Source organism: Mustelus asterias, chromosome 5, assembly GCF_964213995.1.
Source record: "Mustelus asterias chromosome 5, sMusAst1.hap1.1, whole genome shotgun sequence".
In the NCBI taxonomy this organism is placed as follows: Eukaryota; Metazoa; Chordata; class Chondrichthyes; order Carcharhiniformes; family Triakidae; genus Mustelus; species Mustelus asterias.
The window spans coordinates 119,355,632-119,381,042 of NC_135805.1; the positions used below are offsets into that span (position 1 = coordinate 119,355,632).

General features: G+C 42.6%; 1 protein-coding gene across 1 annotated transcript in view; it reads left to right on the forward strand.

Annotated features, from left to right (window-relative positions):
* The window catches only part of csmd1b (CUB and Sushi multiple domains 1b), a 2,043,836-nt gene that overhangs the window by 1,541,698 nt on the left and 476,727 nt on the right, over positions 1 to 25,411 (forward strand). Inside the window, exons 26-28 of the mRNA XM_078213588.1 lie at positions 9,544 to 9,735; positions 14,001 to 14,127; positions 24,585 to 24,787. Of these exons, the coding sequence (XP_078069714.1) occupies positions 9,544 to 9,735; positions 14,001 to 14,127; positions 24,585 to 24,787 (522 nt within the window). The remainder of the gene's footprint in view (positions 1 to 9,543; positions 9,736 to 14,000; positions 14,128 to 24,584; positions 24,788 to 25,411) is intronic.

The following is a 25,411-nucleotide window of genomic DNA, read 5'->3' on the forward strand; positions in this document are numbered from 1 at the left end:
TTTGTTACCTTTAATAACCCACCCAATATAATTTCACTCTCCAAATCTTTCAATATCCCACCCAGTCTAATCCCTCACTCTCCACACCCTTTAATATTCCACCCCGTTGAATCCCTCATTCTCTGCACCCTTTAATATCCCAACCAGTTGATTTATTTTGTACACCTGCATTTAAAATAATTCCCATTGCATGGTTCCTGAGGATTGTGGGTGAGTGTAATGTGGGAACAACTCAAATGATTGAGGAAATCACAACATGCTGGTATAAAATTATGCCAATTTATTACAATACAAGTAACTTGGAAAAACCTGGTAAAAGTCTCTTATGCTGTTGCTGGACTGAAAATAATGATGAAATTCTCTGCTTCAATTACCTGGTATTTATAGTCTATGTTGGAGCTCTTTAACTGGATGTCTCAAAATGCAGATTTTCTCATAACTTTTCGAGTTAGAGATTAGATTGCTTGCCATTTTATTGGAATGGTAAATTTTTGATAATTGATTGTACTGTGGTGGCATTCCTGGAACTGATCATTTTGTTATTCTAATTTAAGCACCTTTTCTTAGTTGATATGGTGACATAGATCAGGATCGCGTCAATTAATCTTAACCATTAAATCATTTCAAGGCGATAGATATATTTCTGATTTTAAAAAAAACAGGTTAAAGGGATATGGGGAACAGGAAGAGAGGTGGATTTGAGACCAGGGAAAGATCGACCATGATCTAATTGAGTGGTGGAACAGGCTTGAAGGGCCGAATTGCGTACTTCTGCTCCTAATTTCTATGTTCCTGTGTTCCTATGTTTCAATTTCAGAATACTTAGTTGAAAGTCTCATGGACCCGTAGAAGGTTAACTAGCTTCAAATGTTTTTTTTCTGTTTTCTTTGATATTTCCTTTCAACCAACTTTAATAGACTCAGAGTGAGCTCCTCCCAAGATTATGTAGCATTTTTACTCAGTTAATTTAGATAATTAACCAGAAAAGTCTTCAAAGCTCCAAAATATATTGTGTTCGCAGCCATCCCGATGTTTTATCTCTGGCTGTGAAGGAACAGTAAGAAGTTTAACAACACCAGGTTAAAGTCCAACAGGTTTATTTGGTAGCAAAAGCCACACCTGGTGTTGTTAAACTTCTTACTGTGTTTACCCCAGTCCAACGCCGGCATCTCCACATTGTGAAGGAAGTCAGGAAACTGTTAACTGGAGACTCAAATTTACATCCAATATTAATCCAAGGATGTTTTTTGATACCACTTGTCGAATTGCAATCCAATTTCAGCTACAGTATATTGTAATGGGGTGATCAGCCAGTTGTCTGACATCTAAGCAGTTGACTGAGAGGCAATTGAATTTTAACATATGTGATGGATTCATGATCATAGTCCTTGCCTGCCTATCTTGTGTTCAGCATCTATTACTGAGCTTGCCGACTCTGTGGTAGGGATTCTTTCAAGCTCCCTTTCAAAATGACCAAAACACTTTGGTTACATTTACTGTCAGAATTACAATTATGTAGTAGATCCAAAAAGATGATTTTCAAAATTGCACTGACTTTGAATCCTCGGAGAGCAATTACTCAAAGCAATTGGGTGGAAATTTCCTCAAAAAAAAGCTAAGGCTGGAATTTTCTGGCTGCTCACGCTCCACCAATGCAACAAGAAAAGACAGAGAAGTTGCCGCACAGCTAAACCTCCAATCACTGCAACGGGACCAGAAAATCCTACTGGCATGAATGGCCAGAAAATTCTACCCGAAGTGTCATAACAGAGATAAAACCAAAACGATCCACTCTAGTTTGTCAGGCACAATCCAGACCGCATTTGTCCCACATTGTCATTTTTGGGAGAGGGGTGAGTTGCATGCTAATTCTGGGAGGGGCAGAGCCTAAACACACCAGTGAGCACTCGGGCCCCGTTTTGGAAGGGTGCCCTGGTCTCTGTGTACTGGGAAACCCCCTCCCTTCCCCATCGACATCCTCCTCCCCAACATGGATCATCGGCAATGGGGCCTTCCCAATGGGTCCCCCTTAAAGACCCCTGACATGCCCCCATCATGCTCCACTCCTGCATGCCCCCCCTTTGTACGACCATTCCCGCATGGAGCCCCCTTGCCTAGACCCCCTGCACAGCAACCCCCCTCATAGACCTCACTCTGGCCCCACCCCCTTGGCGCTTCTCCATCAGACTGGCAGTCCCCAACTGGCACTGCCATTGTGCCTGGTGAACACTGCCTCATAGGCATCACCCAGCCATGTCCCCAACCACTCTGAGCCCCCCCAGCGTGACAATCTTGCGTGGTCTCTAGTGGTCTCACTAGAGACCACTAGGTCGACCACCCAAAGATCGATAAGTCCCGGGAGCTGGGGGAATCCGGTGTTGAATGGGCTATGCATATTTAAATACAACTTTAAATATGTTAATTGGCTTCGCGCCCTTTCTGGGCGTGATCCAGTTTGCATCTTTAGAAAGGGACTGGGATGATTGTAAACTGTTTGGCGCCAGGCACAAAACCAATTTTTAGGTCTCCACACCAGGTGCAGCGAGGTCAGAAAATCACCCCTTTGTGTGTTAGTCTGATCATCTGTAAGTTTGGCACTTAGTAATTTGAAGCAGTCATTATTTTGGGCGTTCTGAAGGGAAGGAGAAATTTATTCATGAAATTCATTGTGGAATATATAGGGGGTACATTTTGAAATTATTTGCCTCGATTACAATTTTGCACTTTATGTAGAATCTGCCTGATTACAAGTTCAATTGTAATCAAGGGAATGAAAATCAGAGAGCGAATGATGCACTCTGCCAAATTACTGCCCAGGCTGTGAAGAAAAGATTCTACCCCATTGTATCTGATGCTCTTGTTGTATTGTTTATGTTTCCTGAATAAGATGTGGATTTTGCTTTTGCTACAACAGTGTTGTTTTAGCTCTACAGGAGACCAACCTTTATTGCTGACGCTAGTTGTATTTTCTAACAGGATTGATTTGTTTGTTCGACTCTTTTGTCTATTTTCTGAAGAGGTTAAGTTAATAAGCAAAACAGGTCAATCAGTGTTAATGAGAATTACACTTGAGCACAAACCAGAGAATGTGGTTAGGATTGGATGTCTGAGAATAAAACTGTTTTGCAACCTCTGTTTTTGAGGGGAAAAACACAGTGACTGATTTATCAGTTCATTTGCCTGGAATACATTGAGAAAAGGGAGAGAATTGTTTTGCTCCAAATCCTCTAACTGACTGGAGCGCGACCACCTTCAGGAGTCTTATTACAAAGGTTTCCAAGATGGTGGGCACAGCAGGTGGACTTGGTTAGTACATCGACATTTAGCCCATTTCATTACTATCTCTACTAACTTATTTACAATGAAAATAGCACACACGCCCTCACATTCTCAGTTGCCCTCATTTATCTGTGAACGATGAGCTTACCCACTGCACCCTTTTTATTCTCATCAAGTTGAAGAATATCAATATAGGCAATTGGAGTACTTAGCATTTCAGGCATCCTTTGTCAGCATCAGTGTCTACCAAACTGGACATAATATTGCCAGATGCAGAACAAAGCTGCCTTTAAATAAATGCTGACAAATAAGGCCACTCTTCAATCTTGATGTGCTTAATGGGCGGCATGGTGGCACAGTGGTTAGCACTGCTGCCTCACAGCGCTAGAGACCCGGGTTCAATTACAGCTTTGGGTCATTATCTGTGTGGAGCTTTCACATTCTCCCGTGTCTGCATGGGTTTCCTCCGGGTGCTCCGGATTCCACCCATAGTCCAAAGATGTGCAGGTTAGGTTGATTGGCCATGCTAAATTCGCCCTAGTGTCAGAGGGATTAGCAGGATAAATATGTGGGGTTACGGGAATAAGGCCTGGGCGGGATTGTGGTCGGTGCAGACTCGATGGGCCGAATGGCCTCCTTCTGCACTGTAGGGATTCTATGATTTATTCAGTAACATGAAGCACTTGTGAAAATAACACAAAATCAGTCTCCTGAGAGGCGCTAAGTTAGCACTCACTCACCACATGCCTGTTTGATACATATCCAATTCAGGGAATGCCATAGCCACTTGACTCAATTCTTTGAAAAGTTAAAAAAAACCCCAACAGAATTGCTGTGGGTGCACGATCATAAAGGTGGCAAGTTTCAACATTTTCCTCACAGAGCTTCATTGTTTACATGTGTAAATATGTTTGTTTTCCCTCCTTCTTTCTCTCAAACTGAGGGAGCTCATTCAGCCTGCCGCACATAGTAAATTTCAATTTGCAAGACTGCTCTGTTCAATGTTTCCAGTACCTATGCACAGAGCAAGTAAGACCATCTGCCCCATGGAACATGTCATCATCAATACATTGCACAGAAAGGGCATGCCACCAGCAATGTCCTTTCCAACTTTGCACACATCCAGAGAATACCACTGGGTAGGTCATAAACATGGTTTTTGTAATGTGTCATATCACACACACCAACACAAGTCTGTGAATACCACAAATTCATGTGTCATGCAAGTTGAAGAATTCCTTTTGGATTCAGCAGTACAACTTCACAGATCGAAGCTGACATACATCATTATGATTGTGGATGGACCTCTTAGCTATGAACTATCTATTTGCAGACAAACTCTCATATCTCAGACATTTCTGCATAGCTATAGGAGCAGATTTTCCCACTTGAGGTAGAACTGATTAAGACCACATTCCTGCCTTGGTCACCAACTTTCTAGGATATGAGAATTTCATGGGGTTGGAGTCTTAATTATTATTTAGCAAATTAAATTCTTTAAAGCCATGCGATAGCCAGTTCTCTTGTTGAGTCTAAGACGATTTGTCTGCCACTCTGTCTGTAGTGGGGACATTCCTCGATAATGTGCTGCATTGTTTGTGTCTCTCCACTCATGGAAATGTTAAAACCTGAGGGCTGTTGACAGGGTGGATGTGGAGAAGATGTTTCCTCTTGCGGGACAATCTAGAACTAGGGCATCACTTTTTAAAAAATCATTTAAGATGGAGCTGAGGAGAATTTATTTCTCTGATAGTTCTGAGTCTTTGAAAATCTCTTCCTCAAAAGGCAGTGGAATATTTTTAAGGCAGAACTAGATAGATTTTTAAAAATTCATTCATGGGACATAGGTATAACTGGCTGGCCAGCATATATTGTCCATCCCTAATTGCCCTTGGAGGGCAGTTGAGAGCCAACCCATTGCTGTGACTGTGGAGTCACATGGAGGCAAGACCAAGGAAGGACGGCAGATTTCCTTCCCTAAAGAACATTAGTGAACCAGATGGGTTTTTCCAATAATCAACAATGGTTTCATGGTCATCAGTACATTCTTAATTCCAGATGTTTTTTCATTGAATTCAAATTCCATCATCTGCCATGGTGGGATTCGAACGTGGGTTGCCAGAACATTAGCTGAGTTCCTGGATGAATAGTGTCGCGATCATACCACTTGGCCATCACCTCCCTCCTTCTTCATTAACAAGAGGGTGAAAGGTTACCAGGGGTAGACAGGCATTTGGGGCTGAGGTTACAATCAGATCAGCCATGCTCTAATCGAATTGTGAAGCAGGCTCCAGGGGCTGAGTGGCCTATCCCTGCTCCTAATTTGAAGGTTTGTACATGAATGCATCAGGATCTTAATAAACCCTGATGGGGTGTGGGGATGGAGACAGGACACCAAGGTTCTGGCCTGAATTGGCAGCCATTTCTCTTGTTGTCATCTGAGACAAAGAGAGGATCTTCATCTTCAAAGCAGCCAGGGAAAATGGAGAGCTGGGACCTGGGAATAGGGTGTGGTTGGTTCATAAAATTTAATTGCTGCTCAACAGTCATTTTTATCCAAACTTCCACTTTTTTTTTCATCAAATAAAACTGTTTCCATACTGCGACACTTGTTCCCACCAGTTTGGAGTTGGTCTGCCTCAGAGTTCCTCATGGCTGCTAGAAAATCTCAAAAGTCAGAAGGAAAGTTCTTACCGAATTTCATCGTGACCTCTGGTTGGCTAATCAGGTGGTAGATAATCTTGCTCCCCGCACCCAGCCCTCAACAAAGTCAGGAGAGTCGGGAACAAGGGCAACTGAGTGTCATGCAGGTCGCTGGTTCCATTTCTTTGCTGTCCTACTTTTTTTCCATTCCAGTACTAGACATGGAAACTCGGCCACAGGTGTTTGCTTTCGGGTGCTTCTACTTCATTGTCAAGCGCAGGGCAAAACCAGAGTCTGTGCTTGTATATAGGATTTATGCCATGTTTTCAGCATTGTTGTAACAACTTAATAGGAGCTTGTCTGAGGAAATTCATGGCCATTACTTGTTGGACGCATGTCGGATTTTGTCTGGGAGTCACAGATCCCCAAAAATGGGTGGAAGTCATAGATGATTTTAAAACAGCTTATTAAGAAGCAGCAGTTTAGGTATGATGCATAAGCAAAATGGGCAGAAAAGGTATATGATTCATAACAGGTGAAAATGGTTTAAAGTGGAAAATATGAGGTTGCTCAATTCCATTACAGACGTCACCTGCAAACAGTTGGTTGGTCCTGGATTGGACAAAGGGCTAGATGACAGATCCTTTTGTTTTCTTCAGTCTTCTTGGGCTTGCCAAAGTGTTAAGCCAAAGCCAGCATGGATCACTTTTGAAAAGTTCTCCTCTGTCCAAAGTCATCTTGACCTAACCAAGGTGTTAGGCTGGAGCCAGTATGGGACCACTTCAAAAGCTCTCTTCCATTCAAATAGAATATTCCCTCTTCAAAGTCCATTTGTATACCTTATTGTAAAATACCCTTTTAAAATATGTCAATTCCAAAGTCATGGAAGTTCTGCGATTCTGATACATCTGTACTATACTTTGCAACTTAAAAGGTCTGTGCTTACCATTCCATTGCTGAAGGATGTTTAACTCACAAAGGGAAAAGAAAGTCTCTGTGGCTGGAAAAACATTCAAAGGGTAGAAATTGGGACCTCGTTGTATTGATGTTAAAGTCATAAAATAGGATCAAGAAGGTCCAACTTTGGGAGCAATATTCTGCATTCTAAGAGTGCCTGAAAGACTTGAGAACTGATATTGGATTGAGCCATTTTTCAGAGATCTCTGTGGTTGCGTAATCTAGGTGTTGAACACCCTACATATGTAAATGGGAGGGCTAAATATCTGTTTCAGGGCCCAAGCAGAGATTGGACTGGGAAGACTGAAAAAAACCTGCTCCCTTCATGATATTTCAATGGTTGACAACTCAAGGTAATGGCCTGAATTTTGCAGCAACAGTAATGATGACAATATCAGCTTTCACTTGCATTACCCGTCTGAAACTGATAGAAATCACTGGGCTTTGTAGTTAAATGTGGAAGCTGAGAAGCTGCTGTCAGGGGTCCCAAGCTTCTCCAGAGGGTGGGCTGCTGAAGTCTCCCTGCACCCACCCCTCCTCTCCCACACACAAATAAGCAGAACGCAACCAATTTGAAATTGCCAAACTGATTGAAGTTTACCCTTTTATACTATTTGTTTCATTGTGTAAACCCTTGAAAAAAGTTACACTTTATTGAATGAAGCATTTTTAACAGTATGCCAAGTTCATAATTACAGCTTAACCGTCGCACTCGTCCTTTTAACCTAATTTTGTGTTTGTAAAATATCACATTTCACCATTATGATTAAAATAAATCGCACTTTCAAAATACCTTTATAAAATTTTCTACCTTAGCTACTTTAGATGGGAGCACGATGAGATAATGGTTAGCACTGCTGCCTCACAGCGCCAGAGACCTGGGTTCAATTCGCAGCTTGGGTCACAGTCTGTGTGGAGTTTGCACGTTCTCCCCGTGTTTGCATGGGTTTCCTCCGGGTGCTCTGGTTTCCTCCCACAGTCTGAAAGACGTGCTGGTTAGGTACATTGGCCATGCTAAATTCTCCCTCAGTTTACCCAAACAGGTGCAGGAGTATGGCAACGAGGGCACCTTCGCAGTAACTTCATTGCAGTGTCAATGTCAGCTTATTTGTGACACGAATAAATAAACTTTAAACTGTGTCTTCCTGTTATTTAGTGTACTTCCTGTAACATTTTTATTAGCAATGAGAAATAGTGATTTTTTTTTACTTCTTGATTTACTGTCTGTGAAAATTATTAAATGTGATTGGCTGCTTACACCAGTCGATCCCCTTATTTGTTGCCAGATTTCAATCGGCTTCAGTTAAGAGGAAACCCATGCCTCAAAAGATCACTAGATCTTTGTCGGTCCATGGTTCTTTGAGATCCATGGTGAGCACCATCACTTCACTGCTGACCATGAAATCCAGGTCAATTTTTTTTAAAAAGGCATCTTAAAAAATGTTGCAGTGGTGCCAGGAGCAGCAGGAGTGCCCTGCTCCATAGCACCCATCAAGTAAGTGGCTTGGCATTGTTAAAATCTGGCTATGTATTTTGTTCAATTCAGACAATCACACTTAACTGTTATGTTAAACTTCAGAGTTTTCCACAAGTTTCACAAGTGGCTTTCCAAATACATCTCATGACCATCTTTATGATGACAAATTCCATGGGGGTTGGGGCACTTTCAACATTAGCTGGGATAGAAAACCGAAGGTGTTGGCTTCGTGATGCATTGCGCCCACCCCCCGCCCCATCTGATATTACTTTTTATAGAAAATCTGATAGAGTGCATAAAAGGCAGGAGAGCCAGTTTTTTTTTGCTCATCTGCTGCTGTTGAAGGTTAATCCCCATTTGCATTCTATTGTAGAGGAAGAGAATCCATGAGTTATATTGTGTGTTGTACAGAAATAAAATGCCTTCTGTAGCATGTACATATGTATTAAATGTCTCCATGGTTACTGCGCTCCTTGACACACTCAATGATTCTAAGCAGTGCACTCATCAATGTGTTTAGTATTTCAATTATCTGTGAATTAAGTGGCAAGTAATGCATTCTAAACATGAATGATGTTGTGTCATTTGTAAATTGCAAATTATGAAATAGTGCTATCAGATAGTAATGATGTGGATGCTTACTTCTGATGATGACGTTAAACAAATGTCATGGGTCATAAGGCATTACAATGAAAATCGTATCAGACATAAGAAAGAACTTCAGGTTTCGGAAACGATGTTTATTGTTGCAGGGGTGTGGTGAACCATTGTTGGTTCCCACCAGGTAGTGCTGAGCCAGGGTCTGGCCAGTACTATGAGTCTATATATATGTTACTGTTGGGGTTAGGTTTGGGCTGTTCTACATGTTACTGTTGGGGTTAGGGTTGGGCTGTTCTACCTGTAATATAGTTCTTATGGTACATCCCAGTCGGGCTCCGCCTCCTGGGAGAGGTATAAAGGTCACTGCTCTGTCTGGGACCCTTTAGTCTGGGATCATGTATTATATATGGTAGCTCTATTGTTGTAGTCAATAAAAGCCTTTATTTCCCCGAGTACCTCTAGCCTCGTGAGTTATATCGCGCATCAAGGGGGACTATATCTATTGTGTTGAGATTTTTCTCTAGTTGTTGCATGCCTTTATACTGTGCAATAGAAAGTATCTAAATGTACAAATTTCTTGTTCTCAGGCTTTGATCTGATGAAATGTGAGGATCCAGGAATTCCTAATTATGGCTACAAGTTGCGAGATGGAGGGCACTTTGCTGATACTGTTATCTTGTACAGTTGCAACCCCGGATATACACTGCATGGAAGCAGTACATTGACCTGCCTGAGTGGAGATCGCAGAGTATGGGATAGCCCTTTGCCATCATGTATAGGTAAAATCAATGAAAAACTCTAAGCTTAGAAACTTCAATTGCAGATATTATGGGCTGGATTTTATGGTTTGTCGTATTCCCCATGTCCCCAACTGAAAGGTCAGTGACCAGACCTCCCACCCAAAATCTGGTTGCCTCAGGTTCCCAATCAGATTGCTCTCTATTCCTTGCAGCACCAGGATCATGATGCCGAAAGCTTGTGTGGCTTTTGCTACCAAATAAACCTGTTGGACTTTAATCTGGTGTTGTTAAACTTCGCACCAGGATCAAGCAGTGGTCACTGCTGGGACTGCAGGCAGTCTCCGAGGAAGAGGAAGTGGTGGGGTCTGGACTTGAAGCTCAGACTTGGAATTTGGACAGGCCTAGCTGGGAGACTCCAGTGAGGCTGGGTGAGGGACATGGTGGGCCATGTTTGAGAGGCCATGGGGGATAGTTGAAGGGCATTACAATCTTGAGGATGAGGGAGTGGTGTTGCCTCCAGTGCTTCAAAGAAAACAGCAGCCTCCCTGCCCCATAGCAATCCATGCAGTGAAAGCTGTCAGGCTTCCTGCCCTGCCTTTACTTTCCTGTTCTGCAAAACATTTTCTTTGATAATTGAACAGTTTATTTACTGTTCGCGCATTTCACAATAAATCCCATGTCCTTGCACAACATAAATCATTCTCAATTGTACAAAACTGGTAAGCTTGTCCCCTGCAGTATGTTTAGTTACTCTCCCCCAGGGTGAGGTTGTGAGCTAATTCATCCCCGCCCCCTCCACATGCCATTTTCAGGGGCTCTATGCTCTTCATGTTGGTGATGTGATCTCTGAACTTCTTGATCATCTTCACTTGTTCATCCAGGAGGTGAGTCTCCAGGAAGTCACATAGGTGAGTGTCAGTGTTCCCAGAGGAGAGTTTGTACTGATCCAGCAGACTCTGATTCCCATTCTTCTCCAGCTGCAGAGATCTCTGCATTGCCCCCAGATCATTGCTCTATCCATGTGGAATGGGGCCCTTAAGTGGCCTAAATGGACCACTCAAAGGCCTTAATAGGCTCAAGGACAGTCAGGCTACCACCATTATTTGGGAAACAGAAAAGAACAAAGAACAACAAAGAACAATACAGCACAGGAACAGGCCCTTCGGCCCTCCAAGCCCGCGCCGCTCCCTTGTCCAAACTAGACCATTCTTTTGTATCCCTCCATTCCCACTCTGTTCATGTGGCTATCTAGATAAGTCTTCAACGTTCCCAGTGTGTGCATCTCCACCACCTTGCCCGGCAGCACATTCCAGGCCCCCACCACCCTCTGCGTAAAATACGTCCTTCTGATATCTGTGTTAAACCTCCCCCCCCTCACCTTGAACCTATGACCCCTCGTGAACGTCACCACCGACCCGGGGAAAAGCTTCCCACCGTTCACCCTATCTATGCCTTTCATAATTTTATACACCTCTATTAGGTCACCCCTCATCCTCTGTCTTTCCAGTGAGAACAACCCCAGTTTACCCAATCTCTCCTCATAACTAAGCCCATCCATACCAGGCAACATCCTGGTAAACCTCCTCTGCACTCTCTCTAAAGCCTCCACGTCCTTCCGGTAGTGTGGCGACCAGAACTGGGCGCAGTATTCCAAATGCGGCCGAACCAACGTTCTATACAACCGCAACATCAGACCCCAACTTTTATAGTCTATGCCCCGTCCTATAAAGGCAAGCATGCCATATGCCTTATTCACTACCTTCTCCACCTGTGACGTCACCTTCAAGGATCTGTGGACTTGCACACCCAGGTCCCTCTGCGTATCTACACCCTTTATGGTTCTGCCATTTATCGTATAACTCCCCCGTACGTTAGTTCTACCAAAATGCATCACTTCGCATTTATCTGGATTGAACTCAATGTGCCATTTCTTTGCCCAAATTTCCAGCCTATCTATATCCTTCTGTAGCCTCTGACAATGTTCCTCACTATCTGCAAGTCCAGCCATTTTCGTTGTCGTCCGCAGTGGGGAAGACCATTGTTTTTTTTTCTATGAGCTCACCATCTTCAAATACACTGGCGGGAACCGAAAAATCCACTCCTATGTATTATATTCTCCCCCGCCCATGACCCATCCCAGTTTAACACAGGGATAAATCCCTTTATTTAAATAGATGAACATCTTGTTAATCATAGCTTTGAAGCTTTACTTTACCCATTTCTCCGTTGCTCAACAATCTTGCAGCAACATTATCTGCATCTCTCATCATTTGCTCCCCTTAATCTTCTTAACTCTAATGAAAACAATTTGGACTCAGCAAATCTCTGTATAACTTGCATCGCCCGGAGTACTCAGATTCAATTCCTGACCTGTGTTGAGTTAAACAATCACAGCCAGCAGAGCACTGAAGGTGCTACAGTTAACTTCAGCCTCTGATAGGTATGTCAGGAGAAATACAAGATGTTCATCTATTTAAAGAAAGGGATTTGTCCCTGTGTTAAACTGGGATGGGTCATGGGTGGGGGCGAATATAATACATAGGAATAGATGTTCCTGCTCCTGACAGCTACCCACTCGTGCTTGCTGCAAAGTGTGGGTGTCTCAGCTATTTTAGAGTGAAAAAAGTGTTGAGCACAGCTCAGATTTCTCCCCAAGGCCTGAGAGCACTCTTTCTAAACTCACCCAAGAAGACTCAGCACTTGAGAGAGATACCAAAGGGCATCTAGTGCCTGTGGAACCATACCCCAGAATAGCTCAATGGCTTCCAGAAGAGATGAGAAAACATAAGTGTTCATAAAAGCTACACAAAAGCGTCATATTTATAAAGTTAAGGTTTATTTATTAGTCAGAAGTAAGGCTTATATAACACTGCAAAATGAATATTTATTTTCAACTCAATTGCATTTTGTCACAAGGCTCGTCCATTTTATTCGCTCCCTTTAACTCGTTTAAAGTTGTGATATCAAGTATGAATGTTTGCTGTGTCAGTGAATGAGCTGAAGCTCAGTGACCAATACAGAAAAAAACTAAGCTATTAGAGAAGTTCAGCAGACATGAAATATTTGTAAAGAGTAAAGCCAAGCAGGCTAGGCTGTGGTGAAACACCCAATGTCACATTGACACAATAATTTCCAGGTTCGGGAGAGTACAAAACTGGTAAGATGAATACCAGAAAGTGCAAAAACTTCTTTTTCTTTCCATGACAACTTTTTTACCTGGGGATCTATTTTAATGTTGGGAGTAAATGGATGCCCTGTTTTTACTTTCCTAATATTAAAAGGTCAGTCATTCAAGGAACAGAGCTTCTTTGTCACCTTTGTGTCAGTGTGACCTGCCGTGAGACCGTGGGATTTTCCAGCAGGTCCCACCAACAGAATCTTCCATTGCCTTCAATGGTGCCCCGCCCTACTGCAGTGCTGGGTGCGAACATTGTGAGGGCCAGTTGACAACAGCAGAACCGGAATATCCTGCCACTGATAAATTGCAGGCCATCTCCAGCACTGCAATACACGCCATGGTAGGGGGCAGAAAATAATCCTCGTTAGAATAACTATGGTTTGCTGACTGCACATCATACCCCACTGCTACTTTTATACATCTGCAGCTTAATCTGGCTGTTCAGAAAGGCCTTTGTTCTTTTTCCCTTCCCAAGTAATGGAAATGGCCATCTGGCTGTTGCCTGAACTCAAGCCCCCAACCATCCCCTCAACTTTACAGGCCTAATTTAAAACTCCATGCCTATCCTCTTGAACATTGTAAATGCATACCAACCACCTATATTGTCATTTGAATGATTACAGTGGTAGCCAGAAGTTGCCTCAATCTCATGCTAGTTAGGCATAAAAAAACAATGTGCAGCTGTACTCACCTGGGGGAGAAATCCTTTTGTTGTGCCTGTATTGAAATAGAAATTTATTTGAACAAAGGAAAAACATGAACACTGGTGTCAACTGAATGTACAGATTGCTGCTGGATAGAAGGGAAAAGGTTGGGAATAGGACTTCTTTTAACATGGTCCTGAAAACCGATAACTTTGACTTGACTTTCAGCCATCTGACCCAATATCAACTAATGTGGCTCTAATTTTGTTCCTGGGAATTAGCTCTTGATGTTTTGTTCCATTAAAGGCACTACATAAATATATGGGTTTTTTTTGTTTCATATGCTAATTATTGGTCTCTGTGTTTTCAGTTTATATGTTATTTGCAAAGTAAATCTGGGTGAAATGTGATGTGCATATTAATTGACTCTCAGATCAAAGAATGTAATCGCTGGATTTTTTTTATCTGCATCAATTTTTCAGCTGAGTGTGGAGGCCACTTTAAAAGTGCGACTGCTGGGAGGATTCTCTCCCCTGGCTACCCAGCACCATATGATCACAACGTCCACTGTACTTGGATTATAGCAGCTGATCCAGGGAAAACAGTCAGGTATGCTCTCCTCCTCCTGCATTGGATTTAATCTGCTCTGTATGGGGGTAGCAACATTCTAATTCGTAAAATGATTGCATATTTCTCCTGCATAATATGTAAAAATGACATGATCAAGTGTCAATATTACAAATGCAAATATAAACATGTTGGTTTCTAATTGCTGTTGAAGTGAGGCACTATTTGCATACAGACTGACATCACAGCATTGGGTAGGAGGGCAAGTAACACAGAGGCAGTTAAGTAATTGCAACAACAAAGTAGACTAAGATAAAAAATTAAGACTTATGTGTGTAAAGTGCCTTTCATGAGCACCTTTCATGACCTCCGGATGTTCCAAAGCACATTACGACCAATGAATCATCTTTGAAATGTGGTCATGGTTGTCGTATCGGAAAGTCAAAAACCTATTTGTGCAACCAAAAGAGGAAATGCTGGAAAATCTCAGCAGGTCTGACAGCATCCGTAAGAAGAGAAAAGAGCCGATGTGTCGAGTCCTTGGTGACCCTTTGTCAAAACTAAAAGGCATAGAAAGTGGGAGATATTTATACTGCAGGGTGAGAGTCATAGCCACAGAAACCAGGGGAACAGGCTGCTAATGGCAGTCCATAGAGAGAATGAAGGGTATGAATTGCCAAACGGCAGAGAAGCTGAAATCAGAGGGTAAGCTGTGACAGATGAAGATGTCGGGGGGGGTGGGGGGGTGGGTGGGGTGGGGGGGTGGGGGGGGTGGGTGGGGTGGGGTGGTGGGGGGGGGGGCGGGAGGGGGGTGGGGGGCGGGGGGGGGGGGGTGGGGGGGGGGGACTGGGGGGGGCGGGGGGGAGGAATAGATGGGAGAGGTCAAATTCAGAAAAAAGAGAAAGGGGAAGCAAAGGGGTAGAAAAGGTCAGAAAGAGGGGATAAAGTGGATAGGGGTAGAAAAATGAAGAAAGACAAAGAAATAAAAGGTAGAGAATGTTAAATAAAAAAATAAATAAAATGAAAACAAAGGGGTCGAGCTAATCATCTGAAGTTGTTGAATTCGATGTCGAGACCGGAAGGCTGTGAAGTGCCGAGCCGGTAGATGAGATGCTGTTCCTTCAGTTTGTGTTGAGCTTCACTGGAACATTGCAGCAGGCCAAGGACAGACATGTGGGCATGGGAGCAGGATTGTGTGTTAAAATGGCAAGCAACAGGAAAGTCAGGGTCCTGATTGCGCACAAACCAAAGGTGCTCAGCAAAGGATCACCCAGTCTATGCTTGGTCTCTCCAATATAGAAGACCTGAGTAAATGCACTATTTGTGCATTTACCTCCCACTAACAGCAATGTGACAATGGCCAGATAATCTGTTTTTGTGTTGTTAAATGAAGGGTAAATATTGACCAGAGCCTCAAGGATAACTTCAAGGATAACTTGGTATATGATAGAGGCACACAAAAAATTGATTTGTGGCAACACCAAGTGCCGTGTTGGTAAAGTTTTAAAGTTTATTTATTTGTGTCACAAGTCAGCTTACATTAACGTGGCAATGAAGTTACTATGAAAATGCCCTAGTCGCCACACTCCGGTGCCCGTTCGGGTCCACTGAGGGAGAATTTAGCGTGGCCAATACACCTAATGAGCATGGCTTTCGGACTGGTTGGGTCGGTTAGTCAAAAGATATGTGCAAAAGATAGGGTCACTAAACAGTGCTATATGATTGTCACAGGGAGAATTTGTGTTTTATTCTTATGATCGTGTGTAAGGGTTTTTTTAACCCTCAGAGTGATTGTCCCAGTTAAATAGTTCTCATTTGCAGCAAGCTTTTTTTGGGGGGAGTTTTAAAATAAAGGTTATTTTGAATTTGATTCGATTTATTATTGTCACGTGTTAGTACACAGTATTGTTTCTTGCATGCTATATAGACAAAGCATACCATTCATAGAGAAGGAAACGAGAAAGTGCAGAATGTAGTGTTACAGTCATAGCTTGGGTGTAGAGAAAGATCAACTTAGTGCGAGATAGATCCATTCAAAAGTCTGATGGCAGCAGGGAAGAAGCTGTTTTTGAGTCGGCTGGTACGCAAGCTCAGACTTTAGTATCTTTTTCCCGACGGAAGAAGGTGGAAGAGATTATGTCCGGGGTGTGTGGGGTCCTTGATTCTGCTGGCTGCTTTGGGGAGCAGGATGAAAAAGTTTTTAAAAATTACATTTCAAGACGGCTTTGTAAACTTGTGCTTGGATAATGAGATGTAAAATTCACACACGCACACACATTCTCTTTCACATGCAGATAAAGGTAATATAAGACAATTACAATTTATAATTTCCTCAGTCCCAATCATGTCATGCCTGCAGTTTCTTAAATGAGTTGATGGTTTAGTTGAAGTCTTGAAAGTCTTATAAAGGACAAGATTCTCAGTAAGATGCAAGTCTTCCCATGGTTAAATTTACAGGAGATTGGTTCTTAGGTGAATTCAACTTTGGAACAGGTTTGGGCAGAACCGGAGAACCTTTATCTCATCAATATCCACTCATCAGCAAAATCAGTTGCGGACCACAGACACGCAAACAATCTTTTTTTTAAGGAGAGAATGCAGAAATGTTCAACTCACCCACTGATTTAATGCAATAGCTGAGTTTGCTTTTTCTTAATGAGGAGCACAGGTCAGGCCCTGTGTCTCACTTCTGAAATTTAGCTCAGCTTTTTGCTTTCTTTCCTTTTCCATTCTCTCTCTTTTTCCACTCTGTCTCTGAGTCTCTCTCTCTCCTTTCCCAGTCCATCTGTCTCTCTCTCTCTCTCTCTCAGACCCTTCCCACTCTCTGTCGCTCCCCCTCCCATTCTGTCTGTGTTTTTCTCTCCTTTCACAAATTCTCTCTCTCTCCTTTCCCAATCTGTCTCACCCCCAAACTAACCCAGGGCAGTGATTCAACAATCCAAAGCTCTGGCTAACTCCCAGTCTGAGACTGTATCTGGACCTGGAGCCAGGGCCTCTTTTTCAGGGGCGGAGTCCCTGTCATGGGACACCAATAAAACTTGGATGGGGAATGAGGGTGAGTGGTCAATGGAGTCAGGTGTCCTGCTCTTTTTTTCCCCTAGTCCCGGTTACTCTCTCTTCAGCCAATCGACAGTTTCCCGTCCCTCCCCTGCGTCCCTGCTCCTGGATCTTGGGCATTGCTCTCTCCTCACAAGCTAGGCCTCTGGTGACTGCAGCTGAGGCTCAGGCATCCGAATAGCAGCGGTTAGCCTGAGGTGCAGCACGTTGGGGACAGGACTAAAATTTGAAATCTCCCCAAGTGCCGGATAAATAAAGTGTAATGGGCTGAATCGGGCCCCACCAGGCCAGGGGTTCCAAACCCCGATGTAGGGAGTGTCTTGCTCATGCTTTCATGGTATTACTGTTTATTACCTTGGCAGCTTGATGTCTTGCAGCTGGCTCAATGGCTTTCGTTAAAGTTCTCTCCGCAAGTAACATCTTGCTAAACTTTTAAGGTAGACGACAACATGTCCAAAGATGTGCGGGTTAGGTGGATTGGCCATGCTAAAATTGCCCCTGGGATGTGTAGGTTAGAGGGATTACAAAGAACAAAGAAAATTACAGCACAGGAACAGGCCCTTCGGCCCTGCAAGCCTGCACCGACCATGTTGCCCGACTTAACTAAAACCCCCACCCTTCCGGGGACCATATCCCTCTATTCCCATCCTATTCATGTATTTGTCAAGACGCCCCTTAAAAGTCATTACCATATCTGCTTCCACTATCTCCCCCGGCAACGAGTTCCAGGCACCCTCTACTCTCTGTGTAAAACATCTGCCTCATATATCTCCTTTAAACCTTGCCCCTCGCGCCTTAAACCTGTGCCCCTAATAATTGACTCTTCCACCCTGGGAAAAAGCTTCTGACTATCCACTCTGTCCATGCCTCTCATAATCTTGTAGACTTCTATTAGGTCGCCCCTCAACCTCCGTTGTTCCAGTGAGAACAAACCAAGTTTCTCCAACCTCTCCTCATAGCTAATGCCCTCCATACCAGGCAACATCCTGGTAAATCTTTTCTGTACCCTCTCCAAAGCCTCCACATCCTTCTGGTAGTGTGACGACCAGAATTGAACACTATATTCCAAGTGCGGCCTAACTAAGGTTCTATAAAGCCGAAACATGACTTGCTAATTTTTAAACTCAATGTCCTGGCCAATGAAGGCAAGCATGCTGTATGCCTTCTTGACTACCTTCTCCACCTTCATTGCCACTTTCAGTGACCTGTGTACCTCTGCACCCAGATCCCTTTGCCTATCAATACTCTTAAGGGTTCTGCCATTTACTGTATATTTCCTATCTGTATTAGACCTTCCAAAATGCATTACCTCACATTTGTCCAGATGTGTGGGGTAAATGTGTGGGGTAGTGGGGGTAAGGCCTAGGTGGGATTGTTGTCGGTGCAGACTCGATGGGCCAAATGGCCTCCTGCACTTTTGGGGTTCGATGATTCTATGAACATGGCTTTTCATAATCAGACTTGTACAAGTTCAAAGTCTTTTTTCCAAAACAGGGTGGTGTGTAAAATGCACATCCTTTGTGTGGTTTAGTGCTTTGAGAGTTTGAGACAGCCAGTACCTTTGTGTTCATGTGACCCATTCAATTTGGAATTACCTTTTGAATTACTTTTAGGAAAGGCATTGATACAACATCAGTGACCAGGAGTGTAAGGATGATGTTTTGATGCATTATGTCACCTGATCCTTACCTATGCACTTTGACACAGCATTCAAAACTATCAGAATGGAAAGTCTGTGAAGTCCTCCATTATTTAGCCCTCTTTCATTTAGTAACTTAACAAAAATACGAAACTGAACGTTCAAAAGCTTTCTCAATTTGCAGCCTGACAAGGAAAGGAACATTGTTTGTGAGATGAGTTACTTGAACAAAGACAAAACAATGGTTTGGGGACACAGCACAGTTTAAGATCTGCTTTTGATGTATCTTTTGTGTGCTTGCAATTTATAAGCCCTTGAAAACAAAAATAGGCTTTCAGAGCCAGTGGGGAACTTCTGTTCCGATTCTTCCTTGCTGTCTGTGCTGAAGTGCTGAGTCCACGCTTAGTGTTTTACTAATAGTGAGGCTGAGGCACTTGAATGCCACAGACGTTTTACTAGCAATTTGAGATGAAAATTGCAAAGTCGTCTCAGCATCTCTAAAATAGGGAGCAGATTTTTTTCTGGTTCCTGATCAATATTCAATAATTAAACAATTACAAAGCCTCCATAGTGGAGTTGTGTAATGCAGCTCACTTAAGTGAGGAACTGGAGATGAATCTGCGCCTTACATGAGGTTGAGCCAGGGGTTACATAATAGAAAAAGATAGAGTCAGTGAAAGTAAAGTCCACCTAACCTGGAACTTGAAATAATGAAAATGAAAGGACTTCCCAGTTTTATTTGTACAGAGCATTGGTGAGTGTACATCTGGAGTACTGTTTACATTATTGGCCTCCTTATTTAAGGAAAGATGTAAATGTGTTAGAAGCAGTTCAGAGAAGGGCGGCACGGTAGCACAGTGGTTAGCACTGCTGCTTCACAGCTCCAGGGTCCTGGGTTCGATTCCCGGCTCGGGTCACTGTCTGTGTGGAGTTTGCACATTCTCCTTGTGTCTGCGTGGGTTTCCTCCGGGTGCTCCGGTTTCCTCCCACAGTCCAAAGATGTGCGGGTTAGGTTGATTGGCCAGGTTAAAAATTGCCCCTCAGAGTCCTGAGATGTGTAGGTTAGAGGAATTAGTGGGTAAAATGTGTGGGGGTAGGGCCTGGGTGGGATTGTGGTCGGTGCAGACTCAATGGGCCAAATGGCCTCCTTCTGCACTGTAGGGTTTCTATGATTCTATGATTCTAAGGTTTACTAGATGAATACCGGGAATGGTGTGTTGTCTTATAAGGAAAGGTTGGAGGGGTTGCGTTTGTACTAGATTTTAGAAGGATAAGAGGTGACTTGATCAAAACCTTTAAGATCCTGAAAGGTCATGAGAGAATGGATGTGAAGTGTATATTTCCTCTTTTGGGAGAATCTAGAACGAGGGGTCACTATTTAAAAATGAGGAGTTGCTCATTTAAGACAGAGATGAACAGAATTATTTTCCATCAGAGAATCGTGAATCCCTGGAATTCACTCCTTCAGAAGGCAGTGTAAGCAGAGTCTTTGAATATTTTTAAGGCAAAGCTGGATAGATTTTTGATTAACAAGGTAATGTAATTTTAACAGGGTAGGCAGGAATGTTACAGTCAGATCAGCCACGATCTTATTAAATTGCAGAACAGGCTCGAGAGGTCGCATGGCCTATTCCTGCTCCTAATTCCTATGTTCATATGCAAACTGGATTGGAACTCAATCCCAAGAGGTAAATGGCCAATATAGAACCATAGAACCATAGAAAATTACAGCTCAGAAACAGGCCTTTTGGCCCTTCTTGTCTGTGCCGAACCATTTTTTGCCTAGTCCCACTGACCTGCACTAGGACCATATCCCTCCACACCCCTCTCATCCATGAACCCGTCAAAGTTTTTCTTAAATGTTAAAAGTGACCCCGCATTTACCACTTTATCCGGCAGCTCATTCCACACTCCCACCACTCTCTGCGTGAAGAAGCCCCCCCTAATATTCCCTTTAAACTTTTCTCCTTTCACCCTTAACCCATGCCCTCTGGTTTTTTTCTCCCCTAGCCTCAGCGGAAAAAGCCTGCTTGCATTCACTCTATCTATACCCATCAAAATCTTATACACCTCTATCAAATCTCCCCTCAATCTTCTACGCTCCAGGGAATAAAGTCCCAACCTATTCAATCTCTCTCTGTAACTCAGCTTCTCAAGTTCCGGCAACATCCTTGTGAACCTTCTCTGCACTCTTTCAACCTTATTTACATCCTTCCTGTAACTAGGTGACCAAAACTGTACACAATACTCCAAATTCGGCCTCACCAATGCCTTATATAACCTTACCATAACACTCCAACTTTTATACTCGATACTCCGATTTATAAAGGCCAATGTACCAAAGGCACTCTTAACGACCCTATCCACCTGTGACATCACTTTTAGGGAATTCCGTACCAGTATTCCCAGATCCCTCTGTTCAACTGCACTCTTCAGAGTCCTACCATTTACCCTGTGCATTCTACTTTGGTTTGTCCTTCCAATGTGCAATATCTCACACTTGTCTGCGTTAAATTCCATTTGCCATTTTTCAGCCCATTTTTCCCAAATCCCTCTGCAAGCTTTGAAAACCTTCCTCACTGTCCACTACACCTCCAATCTTTGTATCATCAGCAAACGTGCTGATCCAATTTACCACATTATCATCCAGATCATTGATATAGATGACAAACAACAATGGACCCAACACCGATCCCTGCGGCACACCACTAGTCACAGGCCTCCACTCAGAGAGGCAATCCTCCACAACCACTCTCTGGCTTCTTCCATTGAGCCAGTGTCTAATCCAATTTACTACCTCCCCATGTATACCTAGCGACTGAACCTTCCTAACTAACCTCCCATGAGGGACCTTGTCAAAGGCCTTGCTGAAATCCAGCTAGACAACATCCACCGCCTTCCCTTCATCCACTTTCCTGGTAACCTCCTCGAAAAACTCTAATAGATTGGTCAAACATGACCTACCACGCACAAAGCCATGTTGACTCTCATATGATGGCAATGAAGCTACAACAGACGTGATGTGAACTTTACAGCTGTGCATCTCACTCTGTCCTGATCCTGAGCAATCATCCAGGGTTCAGTTTATTGCCATTTTTGAAACAGACTTTTGAAAGTGACAGATAGGCACCTCATTTTCTTTTGTTGGAACAGGGAGTGGAAGAATAACATAATTGTTTCAGCCCTGAACCACACCTACAGCAACGGATTGTGGCTGACTGCAGCTGAAGAAAAGACCAAACATTTTAAAATCACAATCACTTAGTAGTGGGTTATTAAATTTAAAAATTACAACAAGCTTTCTTCTTTTGCAATACTCAATGCCAGGTATGCACTGGCATTGCTGTAAATGTCAGGTTGGCCATTGATATTCTCTTGGGTCCAGTGTAGCTGGGCATTCCCGAAGTGGACTTTTTAAAATTTTGTTCAAGGGTTTACCTGTACTGCCCCATTTGGACGGTTGGACCCTTTCATGATCTGAACTATTGTGCTTCACATTTGCTCCTTCAATATATTAGTGAATCAATGGTGGAAGACAAAGTTACGGTGCTAACAATTTCTCCTGCTCTTCCCATGTTCTGTGCCTGCCAAGGTCATGGCCTACAAAGGGTATGAACATCACAGAAAATCAATATCATTGCAGTTGAATCAAACTTACAAAATTGTTGATAAAAAGCCTAATATGCACCCTTCCCTGCCCCCACTCTTCAGTTGCACCTTCCGACCTGTTGATTGATATTTCTAAATCAATCAAGTAAACATAATAAAAAGTTTTCAAAATATAATTATTTTAGACTTTAAATTAAATCGCATTTAAAATAATTGATGTTTAAATGAATGTGGTTGGTGTAATACATAAACGAGCCATCATTTAAATTCTCAAATCCGGAAAGTTAATTTTGTTCTCAAATGGAAATTTTAGTGTTAATTATTTGAAAGCATGAGACAATTATCTTGAAATAGACCATTTTCTATTGTGAGTTAGTCAAACCGACATTTTCTGATCAAAGTGCAGTTTAGTCATGGTGATTAGAATAAACAAAAGCAGGTTTTGTAATGTACTCAAATAGCAGATTGTTGCTTTAACCAATTATCAACGGTTATCTCATTAATATGTGCAAATGGGTGGATCGAGGAGGAACGGAGAAAGCCATGATAAAATTTAAAGATAAGGAACAATTAAGCAAAGGTAACAAAACAGAAATATAAAAACAAAACAGAAATATAAAAGCTCAACAATCCTGAAAAGCTAAAGATGAGTCAAATAATAAATAACATGTAAAAATGAAAGGGAAGGTAACCTGAGATGCAGCCAAGTCATTTTGCAGCCCAGTACCTGACCCCATTAATAATGACCCAAAAATGGTGGAGTGGTCTGTGAGGAAATTATAAGGAGGTCCACTTTGCTAACAATGGCACCAATAAGGCAGACTACCTGAACCGAAGTGGAGGCAGTTTGGAGGTTGCAGCTGTCTAATCCTATTGTTAGTTTTTTTTAGCCACCAGTGATAGAAGCTACCAGATAGCAGCAGGTGGCTTGTTGTGCATCTGGCTTTTTTGCTAGCCTGAACACAATAAAGAAGTGTCCAAATCGATAAAAGGGGCATGCGACAGTGTCTGCACTTATGGTTGGTAGCATTTTGGTTCGGGAACCCTGACACATTTCCCTTTGTGTGGTGCCACTGCAAACATGACATATGGTGAAAGTGTTTTTCAGGAACCATTCAACACAATGTTTGGCAGGGAGTCGCACATCTTAATAAGACAATCAGGACCGTTATCCCTAGTTTTCTTGAGAATAGAAGCCTCTGCTCCATACCCTTGGACATATAGGTGTAAGTATAAAGTGCAAATCACCCCTTGTGTCGCTTGATTTGCCTTGCGTTCCTCCATTTGTTTCAAGGATGTCAGGTACTAAAATTCCCACTGGGAAGCCAATATGTCAGCATAATTGTGCTGGGGACAAAACTAAAACAATTGACAGAGAGTCATTTTTAAAGAAAGGATTTATGTGAAGAAATGCAGTCAAGCAATAATAGTTACTTTGAAAGAAGCTAGTCCACTAATGGTAACAAAGGGATGTCACAGAATGTGAGCTTTTGCCTGTCAACAATCAAACGCTGATTCATGACAAGTGGAAGTTATTCATTCTTTCAGAAACAGTGCTGATCAATTACTCATGCAGATAAAAAAAATTTGTAACTGTAAACATGTTTAAAAAGAGGCAAAAAGTCAGATCCAGATTGGTGGTGTTTGTTGTGTGAAAAATTACAGCTCCTTCAGAGAGGTAACTATGATAACAAAATGGGTAAACTTTCCCATAACTTTCTGGATTTTGATTTGATTTGATTTAAATATTGTCACATGTATTAGCATATAGTGAAAAATATTGTTTCTTGCGCGCTACACAGACAAAGCATACCATTCATAGAGAAGGAAAGGAGAGAGTGCAGAATGTAGTGTTACAGTCATAGCTCGGGTGTAGAGAAAGATCATCTTAATATGAGGTAGGTCCATTCAAAAGTCTGATGGCAACAGGGAAGAAGCTGTTTTTGAGTCGGTTGGTGCGTGATCTCAGACCTTTGTATCTTTTCCCGACGGAAGAAGGTGGTAGAGAGTATGTCCGGGGTGCGTGAGGTCCTTGATTATGCTGGCTGCTTTGGGGAGCAGGATGAAAAAAAAAATTATATTTCAAGACGGCTTTGTAAACTTAAGCTAGGATAATGAGATGTAAAATTCACTAGCTCACCACATTAGAATAACTAATGAGAGATTTTTATACATCTCTCTTTTTGTTTTGCAGCCTTCATTTTATTGTCTTTGACACTGAGGCATCGCATGATATCCTGAAAGTGTGGGATGGGCCAATAGAAAGTGATATGCTGCTGAAGGAGTGGAGCGGCTCCTCGCTACCTGATGACATCTACAGCACGTTTAATTCCATAACACTCCAGTTTGACACTGATTTCTTCATCAGCAAGTCGGGCTTCTCGATTCAGTTTTCAAGTAGGTGGCCCTTTGTTTCCTGCCCAAAATTGGGTTCTGCCATCTCGACTTTCGTACCTTCTTTCAGAAAAATGCTGAAATATCTGAATTTGGAACAAAACAATTTTCCGGGTATATTTGGAGTGTTCCTTCAGTGGAAAGAATAGCTTATCTTTATAAAATGTCTTTCACATCCTAAGGACATTCCAAAGGGCATTGTAAAGGCCAATGGAATGTTACTCAATACCTGAAGGAGGCTGGAAAACAAAAGGGTGGAAGTTATTTTATAAGCTCTGGTTAGACTTCATTATTGCATTGTGTCTGAACATTGCACCTCAGGAAGAATGAATTGGCCTTCGCTGGAGTGAATAGATTCACCAAAACAATACAGGAGTTAAAACGATTAAAATGTGAGGGCAAGATGGGTAGAGTATAGGAGATTTATGGGTTTATCTAATTGAATTGTTTAAAGTTTATTTATTCGTGTCAAAAGTAAGCTTTCATTAACACTGCAATGAAGCTACCGTGGAAATCCCCTAGTTGCCATACTCCAGTGCCTGTTCGGGTACACTGAACGAGAATTTAGCTTGGAGGAAACCCACACAGACACAGGGAGAACATGCAGACTCTGCACCGACAGTCACC